Here is a 12500-nt window from a genome sequence, read left to right on the forward strand (position 1 = left end):
GACTTCGTGTTGTCTAAAAATTCTCTGCAGTTTTTCCGACAGGCCAGACACATAAGGGATAGAAACACCCTTCCTTCTCTGTTCAGTTTCCCTTTTGTCCTGCTTCTTGGTTCTCTTCACTCTGTTGAGAGCCCAAGCGGGGTAACCACAGGCTGAGAGGGCATTTCGGACATGTTTTTCCTCTTTCTTCTTGCCCTCTGAGCTGGTGGGCACACCTTGAGCTCTGTGTTGTAAGGTTCTGATCACACCCAGCTTGTGCTGTAGTGGGTGGTTGGAGCCAAAGAGCAGATACTGGTCTGTGTGTGTAGGTTTCCTATATACTTCTATTTGGAGTTTCCCGTCCTCTCCTCTGATCGTGGAACAATCAAGAAAGGCCAAGCGATTCTCCTTAGCGTCTTCTCTTGTAAACCTGATATGTGGGTCCACAGCATTGATGTGATCAGAGAAGGTTTCCAGCTCTTGTTTCTTGATTGTTACAAAAGTATCATCGACATAGCGGAGCCACAGTTTTGGGGCTTTGCCTGAGAATGAGGACAGTGCCTTCTTCTCAAAGTGCTCCATGTACAGGTTGGCCACTATGGGAGAGACGGGCGAGCCCATGGCACAGCCATGAATCTGTCTGTAAAATTGTCTCCGGAATTGAAAGTAAGTGGTGTTCAGACAGATGTCCAACAGTTTACATATGTGTTCAGGTGTCAGTTTGGTCCTTTCCTGTAGGGTGGTGTCTTCCTGCAGTCTGATCCTCACCGCTGCTACTGCATCAGAGGTCGGGATGCAGGTGAACAGGGACACAACATCATATGAAACCATGAGGTCATCTGGGTCCAGTTGGAGATGTTTCACTTTATCCACAAAGTTGTGCGTGTTTTCCACATGATGTACCGAATTCCCCACAAGCGGAGCCAATATAGTTGTTAAATGCTTGGCCACATTGTAAGTGATGGAATCTGTGCTGCACACTATGGGTCTGAGTGGAACATCCTTTTTGTGTATTTTTGGAAGGCCATAAATGCAAGGCATGGCTTCACCAGGATACAGTCTGTAATACAGAGGCCGGTCTATCACTTCCTCTTTTTCCAGCCTTTGTAAACAGTCTATCACTTTCTTCTTGTAGCCACTGGTCGGATCTCTTTTCAAGCGCTCGTATGTGGTCGTAAACTGTTGGACATCTGTCTGAACACCACTTACTTTCAATTCCGGGGACAATTTTACAGATAGATTCATGGCTGTGCCATGGGCTCGCCCGTCTCTCCCATAGTGGCCAACCTGTACATGGAGCACTTTGAGAAGAAGGCACTGTCCTCATTCTCAGGCATAGCCCCAAAACTGTGGCTCCGCTATGTCGATGATACTTTTGTAACAATCAAGAAACAAGAGCTGGAAACCTTCTCTGATCACATCAATGCTGTGGACCCACATATCAGGTTTACAAGAGAAGAAGCTAAGGAGAATCGCTTGGCCTTTCTTGATTGTTCCACGATCAGAGGAGAGGACGGGAAACTCCAAATAGAAGTATATAGGAAACCTACACACACAGACCAGTATCTGCTCTTTGGCTCCAACCACCCACTACAGCACAAGCTGGGTGTGATCAGAACCTTACAACACAGAGCTCAAGGTGTGCCCACCAGCTCAGAGGGCAAGAAGAAAGAGGAAAAACATGTCCGAAATGCCCTCTCAGCCTGTGGTTACCCCGCTTGGGCTCTCAACAGAGTGAAGAGAACCAAAAAGCAGGACAAAAGGGAAACTGAACAGAGAAGGAAGGGTGTTTCTATCCCTTATGTGTCTGGCCTGTCGGAAAAACTGCAGAGAATTTTTAGACAACACGAAGTCCCTGTTTATTTTAAACCAGGAAACACTTTAAGACAAAAACTGGTTCACCCTAAGGACAAGTTGCCGACTCAAAAACAGAGCAATGTAGTTTATTCGATCCAATGCAGTGAAGAAAGCTGTAAAGAACGGTACATAGGTGAGACAAAACAGCCTCTACACAAGAGGCTTTATCAGCACAGAAGAAATACAAGTTCAGGACCTCAGAGCGCCGTGCATCTCCATCTTGAAGCCTCTAATCACTCGTTTGAAGACGATGATGTGAAGGTTTTAAGCAGGGAGAAAAGATGGTTTGAAAGAGGAGTCAAGGAAGCTATTTTTGTTAAAAAAGAAAGACCTTCTTTAAACAGAAATGGAGGGCTAAGGTTTAATCTTCTTGTTATTTATAATGGGTTACTGAACCCCTGGAAAGGTAGAGGACCAGGACCAGGACATCCGGATGCTAATCAGGTACTCAGGGTGGTTGAGCCAGGGTCTCACAAAGACAAAGAGGATTCTAATAGGCCATTAAAATTCTGAATAGGCTAGCTCGGTAGATACAAGGGGGGAGTTTCTGTTGAAACAAACAACTCTTTCTACTTCAGGAAGGCTCCGCCCAATGGGTGGGTCTTACCACAGAACAGTATTAATATCGGAGTTCTCGATCTAAATTCTTTTATTGACAATGACTCTTGGATGAGAGTCGAAACGTCTATTTTTTCAAACTGAGTCCAGATGACTACAACTGAAGCTTTTTCTACTATAAAAATAAATAAATAAATACATAAATACCATTGCATGTGATCACGACAGTAATTGCACATGAATATGTGTCACGACGGCACATGGATTGCACATGAATTTCACAGTAATTGCACATGAATCACGACAGTAATTGCACATATGACAGAATTGCACATCAGTATTAGGTTAGGTCAGTATTGCGAGTGTTCAGGACTAACAGTGTTTGTTATAAAGTCTGACAGCAGCAGGAAGGAAAGACCTGCGAAACCTCTCCTTCACACAGCAAGGGTGGATTAGTCTCTCACTGAAGCTGCTCTCCAGAGCGGACAGAGTGTCCTGCAGGGGGTGGCACTCATGGTCAAGCATAGATGTGAATCTAGCCAGGACCCTTCTGTCCCCCACCTCCTGCACCGAGTCCAGAGCGCAGCCCAGGACGGAGCTGGACTTCTTGATGACTTTGTCCAGTCTCTTCCTCTCCCTCTCTGTGATGCTGCTGCTCCACCAGGCCACACCGTACAGGAGGGCTGATGCCACCACAGAGTCATAGAAGGTCTTCAGGAGGGGCCCTGTCACTCCAAAAGACCTGAGTCTCCTCAGGAGGTAGAGCCGACTCTGGCTCTTCCTGTACAGTGCGTCTGTGTTATGAGTCCAGTCCAGTTTGTGGTTCAGATGAACACCCAGGTACTTGTATGAGTCCGCTCTCTCAATGTCCCGTCCCTGGATGTTCACTGGTGAAGGGGCAGTGGGGTGGTGTCTGCGGAAATCCACCACCATCTCCTTGGTCTTCCCCGCGTTGATGAGGAGGTGGTTCCGCTGACACCAGTCCACAAAGTCCTGCGCCAGTCCACTGCCATCATCGGACTCATCACGGACGACGATGACGCGGAGTACAGAGTCGTCAGAGAACTTCTGCAGGACACAGCTGTCCGTGTCGTGTCTGAAGTCTGCAGTGTAAAGGGTGAAAAGAAAGGGCGCGAGGACAGTGCCCTGGGGCGCCCCCACACTGCAGGTCCGAGTGTCAGACACACAGTCCCGTGCTCTCACAAACTGGGGTCGGTCCGTGAGGTAGTCCAGGATCCACTCTGCCAGGTCATACTCCACACCAGCAGTCTCCAGCTTGTCCCTCAGGAGCAGCGGCTGGATGGTGTTGAAGGCGCTGGAAAGATCGAAGAACAGGATCCTCACAGAGCTGCCAGGCTTTTCCAGGTGAGAGAGAGAGGTGCAGCAGGGAGATGACGGCGTCCTCCACTCCGATGCCAGACCGATATGCAAACTGCAGCGGGTCCATGGCTGAGCTCACGGTGGAGCGGAGGTGGTCCAGGACCAGCCACTCCAGCGTCTTCATCAGGTGGGACGTGAGAGCCACTGGCCTGAAGCTGTTGAGGTCTTTGGCGCGCGGTGTCTTAGGCACAGGTACCAGACAGGAGGTCTTCCAGACCTGTGGTACCACCCTCAGCTTCAGGCTCATGTTGAAGACATGCTCCATAACTCCACACAGTTCATCTGCGCAGGACTTAAGGAGCCTGGGGCTGATGTCGTCAGGTCCTGCTGCCTTCCTCACTTTAATCCTCTTCAGCTCACTCCTCACCTGTGCTGCTGTGACAGTCAGTGGTTGGCAGGGGGACTGTGTGCTGGGGGGATGGGTGAGTGCAGGCGAAGTGGGGAGCTGATGGTCCGGGCCAGAGAAGTGAAGAGGAACAGATGCAGGGCATTGTCCAGCTGTGGAAGAGGGAGCATGCAGCTGTGCAGGGGGAGGGGCGGGTGACCGATCAAATCTCAAGAAGTGAGTGCCATCTAACAAAGACTACAACATTCCTGTTGTCTCATATTTCTCTTCAGCTCAAGTTACCAGTTCGTAGTTTTTTCTTGTTATCTTGCCACGATGTTGGGCTCCTCCACGTCTCGTGCTCTGGTTGAGCGCGGTCGTTTTACTTAATGTAGAGGCTAATCCTAGTTCTTTGTTCCTTCTCTTCGGAAAATAATGACTGCAGTTTACAAACAAGAGTAAGAGTTTTACAAACAAAACACAATTGAAATAAAACGCAAATTAGTTAGTATTAGAATAACATAAAATTTTGAATGTAAAATATCAAACCATATAAAATGGCGCTTACAGTGGCAAACAGGACACGCATTTTGTTACTTCAGTTTCCAATTATTTCTGAAAAATATCCTTCCCTATTTATACATAAAATGAGGTTGTACATGTACAACTTCTGGAGTTTTGAGCTGCACCATTTCCGTTCGGCCTGGCGGCACTTCCCTTTACTGTGCCCTGACCGAATCATCATTTCTCCATGGCAGCTTCTACTCATTTTTAGCCATTTTAGTCTTCATAGGGGCAATGGTGTCCAGAACATTGAAAACACTAGATGTAACAGAGTTCAACTAATAATATACATTAGAACAGGAGACATTTTTATCATTTCCATAAACTGCACCTGTGCCATCATTTATGCGTCTCATTCAAACAACTGCAGGACCAGCCAGTGGTTTGGGAAAAAACATACAGGTCAAAGAAGATGCAGAAATGATCTGACAGAGCAGCATCGACCACATTGACATTTGAAATATTAGCCTCCTTTGTAAAAAGACGATGTAGAGCATGCCCTCTTCTGTGGGTGGGGCAACTTTGCTGTGGGTGGGACCAGTCACGTGCTGAGTAAAACGAAAGTTACGGATGTAACTACAGTGAATCCTGGATGACCGCCAGAGACGGTGCCTCAAGCACTGAATGATTATCTTTTGCTCATGCGCCGGTTGAGAATCTAATGGCGACAAAGTCACCTGTGACCTCTCTGTGACCCACGTGAGGCTATATAGTCATGTGTGTTCTATCTCCTCACCATACTCTTGAGAAGGCCATGCCGGACCCTGCAGCGGCCACACCCAGAGCTGAAGACGCCCCAGATTGGGGTGCAGAATCCTCCCTCCCAGCTGGGAGACGAGATCCCTCCTGTAGGGAAAGGGTCTCGGGGAGCCGCAGCAGAGGCTGTGCAGCAGCGTAAACCAAACCCTTGCCGGCCAAAATGGAGCCACCAGGAGAAGGCTGTGTCCCCCTTTATGAACCCTCAATAGGGTCGGGAAAATCAGAGGGAGTGGTGGAAACATAAAGTAGAGTTCTGGGCCAGATGTGCGCCAGCGCATCCTAGCCCAGAGGACAGGCACCGTCTGTCAGGGAAAACCATAGTCGCCTCCCTGGACGCAAAGAGGTCAACCTCTGCCCTGCCGAACATTCCCCAAATATTGTCTACAACTTCTGAGTCAAGTCTCCACTCCCCGGGCAGTGGACACTGACGGGATAGAAAATCCGCCATCACATTCCGTGTACCGGGAATGTAGGACGCCCTCAAACTGAGAAAGTGGGGAGCAGCTGACACAAGGAGCTGTCGAGTCAAGTCAATCAGTCTCATTGACCTGGTGCTGCCCAAGTGGTTGATGTGATGAACCACGGTGGTGTTGTCGGAGCTGCCACGCAGAACTGGAAGGAAGTAGTCCAATGCCAGGCGCACTGCCATCAGCTATAGCACATTTATGTGCTCCCCGCTGATTAGTGGAGACAACGTTCCTTGTGCCATGCGCCTTTGCCATGTTGCACCCCATCCTGAGAGCGACGTATTGGTGTGCCCCATCTCCCTCCGAGACGGAAGGGAGCCTAAAGGAACCAGGACCTTTCTCGCCACTGAGACAGGGACTCGAGACACTGGGGTGACACGCCTGTGAACGGCCCGATTTAAGTGCAGGCTGTGGACCCAGATTTGCATGGGGCGAAGCGACAACTTCCCCAAGAGACGGAGGTAGAGAACAAAAGGCAACACTCAGCCTTCCCAAAAACTGGGAAGCATGTTCACAATGCTGTCAACTTGAGGAGTTGAAGGACGAACGATCATGAGAATGGAATTCAGGGTGATCCATAAAAAACAGTCTCCTGGTCAGGGACCAAGTTGCTCTTAGCTAAATTGACCTGCATACCCAACTGCCCGATGTGAACGAGGACAGTTTGGGTGTCTTGAACAGCCTGGCTGTAAGTGGGAGCAAAGACCAGCAAGTTGTCCAGGTAAGGTAGTATTTTTAAACCGTGTGCCTGGAGGGGAGCCAGAGCTGCAGCAACGCATCTGGTGAAAACCCTCGGCGACACAGAGACAGACCAAACGGAAGGACTCTGAATTGGTAGTGATGACCTCAAAATGCAAAGCGCAGAAACTGCTGGTGGCATTATGCAATTGGAACATGAAAGTAGACATCCTTGAGGTCTTCGGAAGTGAACCACTCGTTCGGAGATATTGCTTGCAACATGTTTTCAACATGTGAAATGACAGGGTTTTTAAAAACACATTCAGACCTCAAAGGTCCAGAACTGGGCATAGATCGCCAGTCTTCTTTGGCACCAGGAAATACCGAGAGTAATAAGCCCCCTGGATCTTCCATTGGGTTCACAGGCACGATTGCCCCCTTGTCCAGCAAAATAGATATCTCCATGAGTAAGTGCCAGGGCCATGGCCGGGTCGTGGGTTACGATCCACTTGACCAGGCCTGGTACAGGGGGCCGACGGCAGAACTAAAGGTGATAACCCCGGAAGAGAGTGCACAACACCCAGACGTCTGTGGTTTGTGCAGCCCAGTATTCCAACTGCCCCCGGGGTAAAGTGTCCGACCGTCGGCGGCCTGGCTTTAGCGCTGGATGGGCTGAGCAGAATGAGGTGGTCCCGAGACCGGAGTCCGGGCCACCCTCCTCCGATCAAAGGGCTGTCCGCCCCGTGGACGCGTGGTGGTTGTATGGGCCAACGGGGCAACAGACTGAGTGTCAGACGCAGGCGGGCCGCCACGTTGAGGGGTCAGTCTGCGGAGACCGACCAACTGGCTTCTAGTCCGGCTAGCCTGTGCTGTGCGTTCTAACGCGTCAAGCGCAGCCGCACCAAAGAGCTCTCCTGGGACAACTGGAACGCTCCTTAACGTCCTGTTACACCAGGGGTGTCAAACTCATTTTGGGCCGCGGGCCGAATTTCGACGCTCATGCTGGATCGCGGGCCGAACATAACGTAAAACATAAAACAATAAAAAAATATAAGAACTAAATGGCTTTTTTACAGCCTAGTAATAGTTGTGGAGACTGTTCCACAAATGTGCAGCAGGTGAAAGACTGAGTCCATATTCATGCAGCAGCAGGAACAGGAACATGGACTTTTGATGTGATTTCTGATGTGAAATGTTCATATCACAGACATGTTTCTGCTCAAACTCAATATGAGCTCGCTATTTTCATAGTTTAAGCTGATCTTAGTGACGAATGATTCATGTAGTGACTCAAATGAGTGCATTGTGTTTGTGTTCACAGTCACATTAGTGTGGACACAGTCATGTTCATACTTTATTACACTCTGACCTGTGTTTTTACCTGTGGCTCCTGATCTGTCCAGGTTTGTAGAGGTTTGGATGTTTCCCTCACAGAGCATCATCACAGAAGTTAGTTTTCTTGTTGTTAGCTCCACTTTTAGCACAACTCTAACATCCACAAAACCGTCTTCTTTCTTTCTTCCACGTGTTTCCTAAAGCCACACATCTCTGTCCTCGCTCAGACCTCTGCTCTGAGGTGTGTAAGTGCTGTAAAGTGCGCAAACGCGTGTCTTACTTCTCTCAGCACGTCTCCCTCGGCAGTACACACGGCAGTGAAAAGCCGTGCGGGGGAGGGGGGGCCACCAGCGGCATTGTGGGACGTGTAGTTTTAGCGCCAACAACGGTTACGGATGTAACTACGGTTCTATGAACGAAAAAGAAAAAAACTTTTGTCAAAGGGCCGGATGTTTGACACCCCTGTGTTACACGGTTCCGTGATTGGAGACTGGGCCAACCACACCTGTCGGCGAGCCTGCGTTGCGTGACTACAGAAATAAGTCCCGGCAACGCTGAGACCCAGTGCATCCTATCTATGGGAGATACCAGATGAAAAGCGAGGGGGGGTGGGTGTTGGGGATTTTGTTGTTGTAGCACAAGTCGGGGACACCTGTTTGTGCGGTGAAGAGTTCATCAGCGTTGACCTCAGAACTCTTGGTCTTGCTATATTGGCTGTGAGTGGAGCCATCTCAATGCCTGATTTGATCAGACATTTAAGATGGGTGGGAAAGCCCCTGAATGAGTGTGGAGATGGGAAGGAGATTGAGAAATCTGTAGTCAGAGTAGATGTTTTAGGGGGGGCCCAGGTCTGTTCTGAGAGCAGGGGCGATGACAGGGATGTTGCCGGGTTTGTCACAGATGGGTCCAAGGCCTTTGATGAGGACCCTGGGGGAAATAACTGAAAGGACTCCTGCACTGGCCGTAGTGGAGGTGATTGATTTGGTGGAGGCTGTGGTTGTGGTGCTGTTGATGTTAAAACATTGGCTCGATCTCTGGCTGATAGAGCAGGAATTCTTCTCTCATTCCTCTCTTACTTCTATTCTAACTATCTGCTCAGGACCCTGTCCAGGCCCAGTCCAATGCCTCATAGCGTGGAGCAGGTTCTTTGTCAGCACCCTCACTCCACCGTTGCATAGGTGTGGGTAGGCATGCATACCTAAACCCACTTTCGGGTTCACGTCCAGATTCGAATCAAGATTGAAATAAACTCAACTTGTCTGGTTTATTCACTGTTTTTAACAGAAGTTAGTTGACAGTCAGTCTGGGTCAACTGGTCAGGCTATTAATAAATATTAATTATAGACAAATATTGCTACAAAAAAGACAATGTGGCAGGGCTTACTCTAGGCAAAATTCTTAAAATGTAGCTTGATTCATTAGCACCAGTGAAACAGTCAATACAATGCTTAGAAAATACCTCACAACAGTGCATTAATACTTAACCAAGTCAAATAACACTGGACAGATTATATATCAGTTCACATTACAAAAGCAGTCGAGAAAACGTGTTAAAACCCAACGCTAATCTCCCATTACAAATGAATGGATGTTTGACTAACGTTAGCGTTGAGAACAAACTCAGCAAATCCCTGTTTTGTTCTGACTCAGATCTCACTCCTGACACGACCAAGGACTGGATGATCAACACCTAATGATGGAACAGTGGGTTGTGTAAAGTTGATGCGATGTAACAGCAAAATCAGACCAGCTGATGAGCCCCGCACCTACAGACAGTGTTGCGCTACTGGCTAATATTAGCCCTTGATTGGCCGCAAAGCGCCAGGTGCGTGGACGCAGCGGGTTACGCATGATACGCAACGGGTCAACACCACACACGGCAGCCTCAGCGGAGAAGAGAGGAGAGATGAGACTGCGTGTTTTTCACCCGGGTTACATATATTATGTGAGAGCTAGATTTTGATTAGATTCTTGAGTCCAGTACCAAATCACCGGGGTTTTGGTTTTTTTGGACCTGAACCAAAACAAGTACAAGTCCAGATCCGGTCCTGCATACTGGTATGCATCCCTAGGTCTGGGCCATTTCTCTTAAACAGGTTTTCTCGTTTCCAGAAGAGATGGAAGTTCTCAATGTAGTGCAGTCCTCTAGGTGCACACTCTTTGGACAGCCATGTGTTCAGCTGAAGCAGCCAGCTAAACTTGTTTATCTTCCTGTCGATGTTTGGAAGAGGTCCACTTATGAATGTTTTGATTTCCTTTTTATCAAGCACGTCGAATAACAATTATGAAGTCTTTTTTCAAAACTTCAATTTGTTCTTGTATGTCCACTGCACCCACGTGCACAATCAACTGTTTTGCTCCTCGATGTTTGGCCAAAACATTAGGAAGGAGTGATGTTATCACAGCAACTGTGATGCTGGGAAAATTTGTAATTTTTTTTGCATTCATCACGTGACATATCGCGCTGTCTGAATTCAATTCAATTCATTTTTGTAATGCCCAAAATCACAACAGCAGTTGCCTCGAAGGGTAGAAGAGTCACCTTGACGTTTGGCACAGATTCTCTCTTTCTGCCCCCTTTTGGCCACATCATGTATTACATTTTCCTTTGTTAATTTTGTTTTGCCATTAGCCAATCAGAGACCAGTCTGTGGTCTGAAAATACCCCTTTTAGACTACTGAGGGTTTATAAAGGTTTGACTAGACTTACAACTGATGGCTCAAAACCTCCTTTTCTCTGATTGGTTGAATGAAAGTCACGTTTCTCCTCTCTCTGATAGGTCAATCTTGACGGGCCTGTTCCCGCCCACTTCTGGGACTGCCTACATCCTGGGCCGAGACATCAGGACGGACCTAAGCGCCATCCGCCAGAGCCTGGGAGTGTGTCCTCAGCACAACGTCCTCTTCAGCATGTAAGGGCGTCTCTAAGGGCGGACTGCCAGTCCCGGGTCAGTCTCAACATGTGTCCTAACCCCAGTGTTCCTGTCTCCAGGCTGACTGTAGAGGAGCACATCTGGTTCTATGCACGTCTCAAAGGTCTGTCCGAGGCCCAGGTCCAGTCTGAGATGGTGCAGATCCTGCGGGACACAGGGCTGCCTCACAAACGCTCAGCACGGACCAGTGCACTGTCTGGGGGAATGCAGAGGAAGCTCAGCGTAGCCCTGGCCTTTGTAGGCGGAGCCAAGGTGGTGATCCTGGACGAGCCCACAGCTGGAGTGGACCCCTATGCCCGTCGAGGCATCTGGGACCTGCTGCTCAAGTACCGCCCCGGTGAGAACTGTCCATAGACCATAGTTAGACCCTTTTTAGACTTAGTATAGTCTGGGTTTTGAATGACTTTAGGGACTGCGTTGAGCCTGGGTTGGATCTGGTTTGTTAATTATCAGGGCCCGAGCATGACGTGCAAAAATTAAGTAAATAATGATGAATATGAAAGTAAATTAGAGCCTAGTGAGTACTAATTTTGAGTGAAAACTCAGACTTTCTAGTAGTGCCACCTCTAAATTGGATTTACATGGCAGCAATGGGAGCTCAGACTGGTAAGATTTCATGTAGACAAATTAAACTTAAAAAGGTTATGTCAGGACATTATTATGACCCCGCCCTCAACCCTACAGGAAGTCGGCCATATTGGATCAAACCCGATAATAAAAAAAGTCACACATGATTCATTTTTGACATATCCAACAGTTCATCAAAAACACGTCAAATTTATAAAAAACTGCAAAACACATGTGTGATATAAGCATTTATAACAGCAAAGTCACTTTTGACCTACCGGTGGCTCAGGTGAGTCTGTATAATCACGTGACACTCGCAAAGCACGAGAACTCAGAGGAACCGGATGCTCTGGCGGTCATCCGGGAGAAAGAGATCCATATTTGGCCAAAGGGAAACACCGGAGTTTTCATGGTGCACACAAAAACGGGAGTCTGCCACAGACAATTGTGGCAGACAATTGTGGCTATTGGCCAATAGCCAGGAGAAATCCTGTCTTCATTAAAAGCAATTTAAGGTCAATCTGTGAAAGAAGTTCAAATGGAGTAGATTACAACGCCTCCAGCACCAGGGACAGGGCCCATGCCAGAACCACAAAATGGGCAGGAGGACGCAAACGCCGGGCACCCTTTAGAAACAGGGAAATATCTTGGTTACGGCCAACCCAGAAACCATCCCACCCCGCATGCCAGCAGGAGATTGCAGCAATGTATACCTTCAGGGTAGATGGAGAGCGCCCCTGACCAAGTAGCTCCTGCCAGGAAAGAAAGCCCCCGTTGACACTGCACAACAATCCTCACTGTTGTGGCACCAGGCGTCAAACAGTTTCCATTTGCAGGAATACAGAAGACTGGTCGACGGACCACGGGCATTGCTTATCGTATTCCCGATTTCGACGTGCAGAAGCCACACCCAGAGCTTCAGGCGCTTGGGATTGGGGTGCAGAATCTGAGTTGAGAGAGGAGAGACGTCTCGCAGCATGTCATTATTCCTCTCACAGATCTTCAGTGTGTTGTTATTCCTCACACAAATCTTCCGTCTGTCATTATTCCTCACCCATATCTTCAGTGTGTCGTTATTCCTCACACAGACCTTCAGTG

At 48.4% G+C, this 12500-nt stretch overlaps 1 protein-coding gene across 1 annotated transcript in view; it reads left to right on the forward strand.

Moving 5' to 3' along the window:
- LOC140372503 (phospholipid-transporting ATPase ABCA1-like) overlaps positions 1-12500 on the forward strand; it is a 168017-nt gene that overhangs the window by 58731 nt on the left and 96786 nt on the right. The window contains 2 exon segments of the mRNA XM_072459614.1: positions 10683-10814; positions 10895-11172. Of these exon segments, the coding sequence (XP_072315715.1) occupies positions 10683-10814; positions 10895-11172 (410 nt within the window).

This window comes from Eucyclogobius newberryi, unplaced genomic scaffold (genome assembly GCF_026437365.1).
Source record: "Eucyclogobius newberryi isolate DKJ021-1_F unplaced genomic scaffold, fEucNew1.0.hap1 SCAF_24, whole genome shotgun sequence".
Taxonomy (NCBI): Eukaryota; Metazoa; Chordata; class Actinopteri; order Gobiiformes; family Gobiidae; genus Eucyclogobius; species Eucyclogobius newberryi.